This window comes from Meriones unguiculatus, chromosome 14 (assembly GCF_030254825.1).
Source record: "Meriones unguiculatus strain TT.TT164.6M chromosome 14, Bangor_MerUng_6.1, whole genome shotgun sequence".
NCBI classification, from domain to species: domain Eukaryota; kingdom Metazoa; phylum Chordata; class Mammalia; order Rodentia; family Muridae; genus Meriones; species Meriones unguiculatus.
In genome coordinates this window covers 89,756,172-89,767,412 of record NC_083361.1, presented here as the reverse complement: position 1 = coordinate 89,767,412, position 11,241 = coordinate 89,756,172, and the positions used below count along the sequence as shown (strand labels likewise).

At 43.5% G+C, this 11,241-nt stretch overlaps 1 protein-coding gene across 1 annotated transcript; it reads left to right on the top strand.

The window, feature by feature from the left end:
* Positions 1-7,846: 7,846 nt before the first annotated feature.
* Mrpl17 (mitochondrial ribosomal protein L17) lies at positions 7,847-9,422 on the top strand. Its single transcript, XM_021655083.2, has 3 exons — positions 7,847-8,062; positions 8,240-8,308; positions 8,616-9,422. The coding sequence occupies exons 1-3, from the start codon at positions 7,889-7,891 to the stop codon at positions 8,901-8,903; spliced, it is 531 nt and encodes a 176-aa protein (XP_021510758.1). The 5' UTR covers positions 7,847-7,888; the 3' UTR covers positions 8,904-9,422.
* The last annotated feature ends 1,819 nt before the right edge of the window (positions 9,423-11,241 follow it).

Genomic DNA, 11,241 nt, shown 5'->3' with positions numbered 1-11,241 from the left:
TCTAAAACTCCTCCTCCTAACAAGAGCCTCCAATATATCCATTATTAGGAAGAAATGTGTAAGAGCTTCAAGCTTTCCTATAAAATATCTTTAATTTTCTTTGTCTCAAAGATGGCTCAGAAGTTATGAGCAGGTGCTGTTCCTGTAGAGGACCTGGGTTCAATTCCTGGCATCTGCTTGGCAGCTGTATAGCTGAAGAAGACCCCTAACTCTTAATCCACCAGTCCCATTTGATGTGGTGCCAGGAATCAACCCCAGAGCCTTGTTGTGCTAGGCTGCTCTACCAATCGAGCTACCTCTTCCGGCATGTACTGAGAATCTTTGAAATGATTCTCTTTTTCTTAGAGGGTAGAGTGTTAGAGTATGAGAAAGTCTAACAATTGAGATGTGTCTAAAAACTACCTCCTTAACTTAATGTTCTTCACTTGGACTATGGAGAAATATATCTGTAAAGCACACAATTTTTATTACACCTTCTCCTCAAAATTGCAATTCTCTTCTTTCCAACACCTCAGTAATACCTAAGAAAATAATTCAACACTTTATATCAGTGCTGTGCTACATGTTGACAAGAGAGTGAAGGAGAAGCGTGATATTATCCCAGATACTGTCCTAATCACTAGTACTGCTATCATTGTAATTATGGTGCCTGTGCGAACAGAGCCATTGTGCCCACACAGGAACCTTAACAGTGAAACGGTAGATTCCTCATGCTGTCTAGGGAAATAAATCAATCACTACAAATAAAATAGAAAAAACACAACACAGCAAGTATTTATAAGCATAAGTAAATACATTATAGTATACTCTTTTTTTATCAAATAACATTTTATTAGGACACACTGATAGTCTCAAACAGCCTCAACCACCCCTCACTAGGAGAAATATTCAATAAGACTCCTACAAAGGAGAGAAAAAGGAGAGGGAGGAAGGTAAAGAGATCCCTGAGAGGAGATGAGGGAAGGAGGGAGGGTGGGATTGGGAAGGAATAAGGGAGCAGGATACAGCTGGGATACAGAGTTAATAAACTGTAACTAATAATAAAAAAATTAAATTTATTTATTAAATAAAACTTAATAAATTTTATTTAATAAAATTTATTAAATAAAATTAATTTATTAAAAAATAAAAAATATAACAATGGAAAAAAAAACAAAGAGATCCCTGAATAAAGTTCGGGATCTGAAAGAGGGGCAGAATTATTGTTATACTACTTCCTGTTGATTCAGGGTGTCAAGTTCCTTGGGGCAACTTTGATCTTCACCATCAGGATATATAATTTCTTGTTGTTTCTTCTTTGTGCATGACTACTTAACAAACTGTGATCAACAGCAACGAACAACCAAGCAACAACCCACCATCCCTCTCAAGGCTCTAGCATTTATATACCCTCTGAAAAGTACCCAGATTCAATATGTCATACAATCGTAGAAACTAAATGCAACTTGCAAAAAATCATGTTCCTGCTAGAGAACAAGGCAAATGACAGCCAGCTCCTGAGGTCAGTCAAAGCAGCCCCCACCTGGAATTAAAACAAAAATACATTCTTATAACATTTTGGTGTTTTCAAAGAATAAAATTTCAAAATTCTCACTACACTTATGCATCTCATAATCTAGCTATGCAATTATTCTTTACAGCCTCCCAACTTCTGAGACCTTAGTTCATCCAAAATCCACCTGAACACGAAAGTTGCATTCCCTTTTGTCACCACCAGATGGTGGTAATGAGATCTATCAGGATAAAGAATCACAAGATGATTCGACTTAAGCACTAAGAACAACTAAGGCCAGACAATTCTCTGTTGTGGTGGACTATCCCACACATTACAGGATGATAAGCATCTCTAGACATTTCATACTGGATGCTGATACAATTCCCAACAATCAGGATGAAAAAAAAAGTCTCCAGACATTGCCATATGGCTTTGAAACGTTTGTATTGCAGTTTGAGAAGCGCTATGTAGCCAGGTGTAGCTTGTAGTCCCAGCAGCCAGGAGGCTGAGGTAAAATAACCAAGAATTTAAAGCCAGCCTGGGCTACAAAATGAAACCCTATTAAAAAAAAATGAGGAAAAGTTGGAGGAGATTTCATGGTTGTTCACGGGGTTACAATATGACAGTCCCCGCCCCTACCAGGCACCAGGGTAACAGCAGGGACTAACACAGCACCCCAGTTCTTCAGCCTGAGCCATCACATGCCATGAGTCTTTAACTTGCCTCTGGGCCCTAAGCCAGGGCTTGGGCAGAGAAACAGGAACAAAGAAATGGGTTACATTGCCACCTGAGAAACCTCAGAGGGGAGGACCCAGCCTTAGTTTCCCTCCTCCCAAGTGCAAAATGTGTAAACAGTAAATGGAAATAAAAGTGCAGTTTTAAGTGGAAAAAAAAAGTTCAGGGAGAAAGAAACACTATATGTTGAAACCTGAAAGAATTTTTCCATGAACTGGAATATTTGAAAGTTTGTTTTTTTAAGATTTTATTTATTTTATGTATGAGTGCTCTATCTGCATGTACACCTGGATGCCAGAAGACAGCATCAGATTCCAGTATAGACGGTTGTAAACCACCATGTGGTTTCTGGGCATTGAACTCAAGACCTCTGGAAGAGCAGACAGTGCTCTTAACCTCTGAGCCATCTCTGCAGTCCCAAGTTTGTTTGTTTTTAAATAGAATAATTCATTCACTTTAAAATTCAGAACTGTGCGGAAACATTAAAAATGTAAGATCATTCCTCATATGCACATTTCAATGCTCATTCTTCCAGGTTAAAAAAACTAATTTTGTGTGCATGGCAATTTTACCCACGCTCCCCTATAAATCTCTTTTTAAAATCTACTACAAACTTCTCCACTAAAAATCTACTGCAAACATTTTTCTAGATCAGCAAATATTGATCTAGTTTAATAATTAAACACTTCTATTGTATTCGTTATATATAATTACCAGGTCTATTCTGTTAGGCAACTGCAGTTCCTAAATTTCCCTACTTTAAATAGAATTGAGTTAACTTGTATGAACATATAACTTTGCACAACTCAAGACTGACACTGTTCCACATCAAACATTTCTTATAAATGCACAATTTTGCCATGACTCTGAGCTTTATAAAGTGAACTGAACATAGATCCTTTCCAAGAGGGATACAAATGATAGCAAGAACACAGAAAACAGATTAAAATATGGCTATGTCATCTAAATGCAAGATGAAAATGTTGGCAAAAGATTTAAAAATAGCTTACAAGTCAGGTTTGTCATGGATAGGAGTCTAAGGAAAAAGGTAGTATTAACATCAGTCTCAGCAACTTTTTCTGCAATGACAGTCATAACAGTCTATCCCTGTTTCTCTTACTCCCTGTGTATAGCACGTGGCTGGATTTTTCTTATTCATGCACCTGTATTTATTACAGAACCTTGCACTTAATGGGCCTTTGTCACACTTGCTACGGGTCTTTATTAGAAACCCCAGACCTAGAGACCTAAGAAGAAGGGACAATCACATAAGTGTAAGAGAACTATTGATACAGATTCAAATCCCTCCAAATTTCCAAACACGCAAAGACAAATCAGGAACCATAAATAAGAGAGGAAGAAGGAAGAATTGACATGAATTCTCTGATCCTTTTCCTTATCTTCTTAAAACATGTTTTAAAAAAAGAAAGAAATCTCAATAACTTTAAAGAAGGGCAATCTGGGACTACAGTTAAAATCATGTACAAGAATATTTTATTCTCTTTTTTCAATAATCTGATATCCTGTCCAGATCCCCATGCACTGAATAGCAGGAGAAAAAAAACATTAAGTGTTCCATCTAGCTTAAACTTAATTCAGTCTGACAGTCTGGATGTATATATTCAAGAATGTATTAAATTTCTATCAGTTAAAATAATACTTGATCACTCAGACTCTTCCTTTCCTTGCTCTTCTCCCTGGGGTTCCATGGAAAGAATGTGGAATATGCAGTCTCCTGGCACTAAAGGCACAAATCTTCTTCAGTCTTTTTTGTGTTATAATACTGCCATCTGCTGGTTACTAGGGCACAGCTCTTTTGCCATCTAAGTATTCTGCAAGATATGCTGTTAGCATAGCAGTCTGTCACTGCAAAAAGGACTATACTGGCTACAGAACCCCAAGTATATTGCTACATCCTCCATCCTACAAATGGATCTATCTGTCCATATCACCCATGCTGGCTAGTTTTACATCAACTTGACACAAGTTAGAGTTATCTGAAAGGAGAGAACTTCAGTTGAAAAAAATGTCTCCATAAGATCTGGCTGGAAGGCATTTTCTTAGTGATTGACAGGGAAGGACCCAGCCCATAATGGGTGGTGCGATCCCTGGACAGGTGGTCCTGGGTGTATTAGTTAGAGTTTTAGTGCTGTGAAGAGACACCATGACCACAGCAACTCTCAGAAAGAAAAACATTTAATTGGGCTGGTGTACAGTTTCAGAGATTTAGTCCATTGTCATCATGACGGAGAGCATGGTGTACATAGGCAGGCAGGCCTGGTGCTGGAGAGGTAGCTGAGAGTTCTACATCTTAATCCAGAAAGCCGAATTCATATCCATCACAGGGCACGGAAAGTTTTAAAATATCCTTGGACTAGGTAATCAGTCATAGCTCCTTGGGCAAAGTAGTCCTGACTCCAATCCCAGTACTCCACAATCTGAAGTAGAATTGCTCTTAAGTTTGAAACCAATCCGAGTTCCAGAGTACACCCTGGGGCAACCTGGGCTCATAGTAACAAGGCCCTATTCAGAACAAACAAAAACAAAATGTTGGTCTTTTCCGATGTGTCTACTGTCCAGTTTTGGAGGTAGTAAGGTAGCTCAGAAGATAAAGTTTTTTGCCATAAAAGCCGGGCAACCCCAGGTAGAAGAACAGAACAGACTAGAGATTTGTCCTCCAACATCCACATGCGCATGCACACACACCATGGCACATGAGAACCTGCATTCACACACACACACACACACACACACACACACACACACACTTCATTTGAAAGGGTTATCTGAATCGAGGATTTCTAAAGTCAGTAGGAAATAAAGGAAAAACCCAACTTCCAGGGGTGATGAAATATATCCACTAGGGTTAAAGAATGGATCAAAAGCAAGGAATTTACTGCATAGATGCACAATAAATGATATATTTGATATTGATGTGTGATGAAAGCTGGCTAACAAGCCCAACTAAATAAGGCATTTTCTTTCAAATGAAAGAAGAAAATGTAATTTTTCTAAGTAAAGGTGAAATTATCAAGAAACACCAAAAATTAAAAAAAATAAAGTGTTAAAAAACTAAAAGACAAACAGAAAAGCATAGCACTGGCTTGACAGTAGAGGCAAGAGGAAAAGAGAGCAAAAGCACAATTCAGTTCCCCTCTGACCTTGAAGGACCTTATAATTTCAGCAACAGGCAGTTCACCTCACTAATAATACAAGGAAATGAAGCAGGGAGGAGACAGAATACCACAAAGAATGTAAGCCAAGTTGGAAACAGCTTGTCACTATTTCCAGAGTGAAACACCATCTGAAGGGCTATGTTGATCCCATCAAACTCTAAGCCCCTTTTTAGCCCTGGGCCACCTCAGCTTCATCCTGCATGTAATCAGGAACTTATTTTTCTAATATCAAACTGTTTTAAAAATTGATACTTTCCGATTTTTTTAATTTATTATTTTTTCTTTTTTCTTTTTTTATTGATTACACTTTATTCGCTTTGTATCCCCCCATAGCTCCCTCCTTCCTTCCCTTTCAACCCCTCCCTCCCTCCCCCTTCTCTACACATGCCCCTCCCCAATTTATTATTTTTTTATAAATTACACTTTATTCACTTTGTATCCCAGATGTAGCCCCCTTCCTCATCTCCTCCCAATCCCACCCTCCCTCCCTCATCTCCTCCCATGCCCCTCCCCAAGTCCACTGAGAGAGGAGGTCCTCTTCCCCTTCCCAATCCTTTCTATTTGAAATATGTTTTTGTTACTGTCCTCAATATTCTAGTAACTCCAGATGTGACAAATTCATTTTAAATAAGCTCTAATATGATCATTATTTTGGTAGACATTAGAGCTAGACTGTGCTTTCAGCCAATTCCTCCCAGAAAACTGTTTTCAAAGAGCAATAAGGATGTTGAGCAATGGGAGGGAACACACACACACAGAGAATTTTTTTTAAAGTAAAAGTATTATATTAATCTGCCCAGAGACCTTGGGAAGAACCAGCCCCCCCCAAAAAAAAAAAATCAATGATTCCTAATGATGTTCTGCAATATCCATAGATGGGTGGTGAATTCAGTCATCTGAGAGACACCTCTGGCAGCTGATGGTGAGAGGTTCAAAAACTTAATTCCTGGGACTGGGGCAAAATCACCAGATCACAGTCCTTTCAGAGCGGGGATCCAGCAGCAGTACCCTGCCCAGATAAACCTTAGGGTGTGACCAGGGTCATGTAGCCCCTAAGAAAGCCCATGAAATGTGTTAACTCCCTCTCCCCCTTGCTACAGTCTAACCTTCATGTAACAGGGCAGTACGCTGCGTCAGGCAGCCCGACCTGACCATTTGCAGTGTTGGGGGCCTAAAAACAAACCAATCCCTTTAAAGCTCAGCTCCCCTAGAGACCCCTTCACCCAATCCTGTAACGCCAAGACTTGCACTTCCCTGCTTGCGTTTTGTCCCCTTAAAACCCTGTTCTCCTGGAGTTGTGGGTCGCTTGCCCCTTTGTTCTTGTAAAGGGCAGCCACCCAGCTCGAGTTTGTAATAAAGGACCCTCTTGGTCATTTGGGGACTCACGATCTGGGTATTTCAATGGGAGCAGATGAAGAGACCCACAAACTTCAGGCAGAGACAGAGCCCAGGTTGGAGGCCTCCATCAGGTCCCTCTCCTTGGAGCTCTGGGAACCCAGTGAAAGAGGAGAAAAAAGTGTGCGAGCCAGAAGGGCCGAACACGGCAGAGTATGGCCTGAAGAATCAACTAAGCAGGGTTCTTGGGGCCTCACAGAGACCGAAGCAACAATCTCAGAGCCTGAACGGGTCTGCGGGTCTGTGCTAGGTCCTCTGCTTATGTGTTATAGTATGTTGGCTTGGTGTTTTGGGAGGACTCCGGACGGTAGAAGAGGGGTTTTCCTGACTCTTTTGCCTGCTCTTGGGATCCTTTTTCTCCAAATGAGTCTCCTGGCCCAACCTTAATGTGAGGGTTGATGCCTGGTCTTATTTTATCTTCCTGAGCCGTGTTTGGTGGAAGTCCTTGGGGGCCTGCACTTTTCTGGGGAGAGTTGGGGGTCAGATCTTGGAGGAAGGGAAAGGGGATCTGGGAGGAGTGGTGGGAGGGGAACCTGCGGTCAGGAGAAGAGTAATTTTTAAAAAATGTGAAGTATTTGTCTCTTTAGCTTTTAGTGCTAAATATCTAGCCGAAACTTTTATTTATAAGGATAAAATGTGCAGTACCTGCAGCTTTCATGGGCATTGTTCATCTCACTATCACTGATGAAAACTGGGTTTTAAACTAGCATTCTCAGGAAGCCAGACAGGACAGCGAGCGGGAGGCGCGCCACCCCTCAGACGCGGTTCTCCTCAGATACTCACTTTCCCGGCATGCTCCGCCCGGAAGGTACCGTCGCCAAGAAGGCCCCAGCCTGCCGACGCAACGCAAGAGGAGCCCACCAGGGGGCGCCGCGATGCCCGGCTCACCCCGGAGCGCCCGCAGGCCCGAGGCCCGCCCCGCTCGCCGCTGCAGAAACGTCAGACTGCCAGCTCGGCAGGCTCCGCCGCGCGCACGCAAGCACGTCGGCCACGCGCCGAGCCACTGCGCCTGCGCCCTCCGCGGAGCGTGCCCGCCCCGCCCCCGCCGCGGAGCTTCCTTTTCCGGACCCCAGAGGTGGGGCCAAGCATGAGGCTGTCCCTCGCCGCCGCTATCTCCCACGGCCGCGTCTACCGCCGTCTGGGCCTCGGTCCCGAGTCCCGCATCCACCTGCTGCGGAACTTGCTCACGGGCCTCGTGCGCCACGAACGCATCGAGGCGCCATGGGCACGCGTGGACGAGATGAGGGGCTACGCGGAGAAGGTGAGAGCCGCCCTGGGCAGCAGTGCCGCGTGCCCCGGGAAGCTGGTGCACCGCAGAGGAAGGAGCGCCCTGAATTAGCTTGGCTGGTGGGATGGTTGGATGAAGGAAAGACCCTGGAAGAGTAAGGTGGGCGCCTCGGCTCTTACTCGTGTTACATCCGCTGTTTCGTCCTCACAGCTCATCGACTATGGAAAGCTGGGAGACACCAACGAACGCGCCATGCGAATGGCTGACTTCTGGCTCACTGTGAGTGCTCCCTGCCTGGAAGTGGGGAAGGAGGCCTTAGAGAACCGGGTACCGGGCAGATTTAAGCCAGGTCATTCACTTACGTACCAGTGTTATGAACTACCCTAGACGGGTTTTCCTTATTTGAGCCGGAAAAGAATAAGAATGTGCACAACTGCCTGGAAGTGGTTCTGTGTAACTTGGTACCTTATTGGATGGTGGGGAAAGCCGGTGAAGATGGTTTGAACCCTACCTCTGGAAATAATTGAAAGTTATTTAATTTTGTGTACAGTTGTGACTTGTTTTCTGATTAATTCTTCCCACCTAGGAGAAGGACTTGATCCCAAAGCTGTTCAAAGTACTAGCGCCTCGGTTCCAAGGTCATAATGGGAGCTACACAAGAATGCTACAGATCCCGAATCGGAAGGAGCAAGATCGGGCCAAGATGGCAGTGATAGAATATAAAGGGAACTGCCTCCCTCCCCTGCCTCTGCCTCGCAGAGATAGCAACCTTACTCTCCTAAACCAGCTGCTACTGGGACTGCGGCAGGACCTGCACCATGACCAGGAAGCAAGCCTCCAAAGCTCCCACACAGTTCAAACACCAAACACTTAACTGGAGCTGGGGACTGCATGGATGCAGTGCTGTGTTCACAGGCCTTGGAGCCCATGTAACGTGTGAGAACCTGAAGTAGCATATTGTAAAGTGGACCGTCTTCATGGGGCCCATACCTTCCTGCTGACTCAAATGGTCCTCTTTGCACAGTAGATAAAATTCTTGATGTGACTATATGAAATTGATTTTCTTTTCTTCACCTAGGATTTCTGGAAAGTGAGAGGCATCCAGAAGGTGGGTCACCTAAGACAGTAAAATTCATAGCTTATGTTTCTGAATCTTAGGTCCAGCTTTGCTTTGCTTTTTGTCAGGGTAGAGGAGTCCTGGTACTGTGATCCAGTATGTAGCAGTCCTGTCCCTGCTTCCCAAGTGCCATGTCTGTTTGCTTATCTTTTTTTTTTTTCTGGAAGGATTTCTGTGGCTGTCCTGGAACTCACTCTATAGACCAGGTTGGCCTCGAACTCCTAGATCTACTTGCCTCTGCCTCCCCTGTGCTGAGATTAAAGGCTTAGGGCATGACCTCCTGGCTCAGTCTGCTTATCTTAACACTGATTTAGATGTACCCTGTATCCCTTGATTCCAAACTATCTTCCTGTGGTGACTGTGGTTGATATCTAGCCTAGAGACCCACCCTTTGGGAGTCCGTTGTTGTGGCATAAGTTACACATGAGAATGGGTTTCATTGTGACATTTTCATATATGTCTTATGATATGTTGCTCATATTTACCACCACACACACACCATTGTCCTGTTTTGTTCCTATTCAACTAGTCACTCCTCCACCTTCATGTCTGTGTGTGTGTGTCTTTGTGACCCAGTGAGTTTGAGTAGGCCTGCTTACAGGAGCTTACCAATGGCTCTCCTATGTCCCTTAGCAGCCGTTAACTGCCTGTAGATCACAAGGAGGAGTGCAGCCACCTGGGCCCCTTCCCTCTTCATGACAGGGTTTTGACAGGCTACTGTGAGAGCAAGTGTTTACTCCCAGGAGATTTCTTCCTAATAAATAGCAGTGTGAACCTCTGTAAGTGAAGCTTTAAATAACCTGGTACCCCTAAGACTGAAGGGAGATAGGGCAAGCATTGTTCCTAAGCAAGGTCAACCTCTGAATGAGTTTTGAATGTGGACTCAAAATAGATGTCCTGCCACCCTGCCCTAGATAGGGTTGTAGGTATCTGACAGGATATTGGCCTTCCGGATAAGTTCCTTCCTCTTTGTGGAGGGTGTGAAGAGGAAGGTTGATGAGAGTGATGAGTTAGAAAATTAAGCCTGCTGGGAATTTCCTGGAAACTTTGTTATTGAAAGTAGACCTCTGTGGGAACCCGGAAAGAGGAAATCCGTTTTCCAAATGGCTGGGGTGTATGAGAAGCAAGAAACTTGTTTATATCCACTAAGTTCTATGGATATGACCCATCCTGGCTGTCATTCTGTATGTTCAGAGGCTTGACTGGGAAGTGATGGGAAGATACTTGATGTGGGGCTTGAGGTAAGAAGAAAATGGAGAGTCACTGTTGAAGCAGAAGGACACTGGCTTCAGTAACAGAACTGAACTTAGAGCTGCCTAGACTAATTCACCTGGTCCAAAGGAGGGAGCAAAGTGTCCCTCCTTTTACTTAAAACTCAGTATGTTTCTTTATAAATCTTTATGCCCGAGTCATGACTTGTTCTAGGAAAAGTCCTTCCCTTAAAACCAAATCTTGAAGACTTAGCAACAGATTAATGTCCGTTTGGGGCTTTAATATTTCCCTACACTTACTTACTGAGGGGAAGGGGGTTATATTATGTATGTCACCGTGTGCAGGTGGAGACCAGAGGACAGCTTTCCCAAGTCAGTTCTAACTTGTGGTCCTAGGTATCAGAGTCAGGTTGTCAAGACTTAGTGGCAAGTGCCTTTACCTGCTGAGCCATATCTCTGCCCCAAGCGTCACCTTAGACTAGAGATAGCATGCTTCTTGAATGTCTGCAGTAAATCTGCCCATGGACAAGTGTGAACTATCTGCTGTCAAGATGCACCACACACTGCATTTCTAATAATGTGGCTGGCAGATCCTAAGGGCTTTGCTAATCTGACTCTTTGTAAATAACTATCTTGGGAGGTAGAATATGCCTTTGAGTAGATAGCAACCAAAGAGTACACTTTGAAAGAGTCTCCAAGTTGAGTTCCAGTTCTTTTCAATAAGGCTGACAAACTGATGCCTCTCACCCACCAAAAGAACTTGTCACATGAACCTAACACCTTAGCACTAGAACCCAATACCTGTCATTTTTAAACCCAGTAACCATTTTCCTATATCTTTAGTGGAGTCATGTCCTACTTTATCTCCATTCATGAATATGCAG

Excerpts from the sequence above, each read along its gene's own strand:
- Mrpl17 (XM_021655083.2), top strand. The coding sequence starts at position 7,889 with ATGAGGCTGTCCCTCGCCGCCGCTATCTCCCACGGCCGCGTCTACCGC. Across the intron at positions 8,063-8,239 it reads TGAGGGGCTACGCGGAGAAG|CTCATCGACTATGGAAAGCT; the intron begins GTGAGAGCCGCC and ends TCGTCCTCACAG. Across the intron at positions 8,309-8,615 it reads TGGCTGACTTCTGGCTCACT|GAGAAGGACTTGATCCCAAA; the intron begins GTGAGTGCTCCC and ends CTTCCCACCTAG.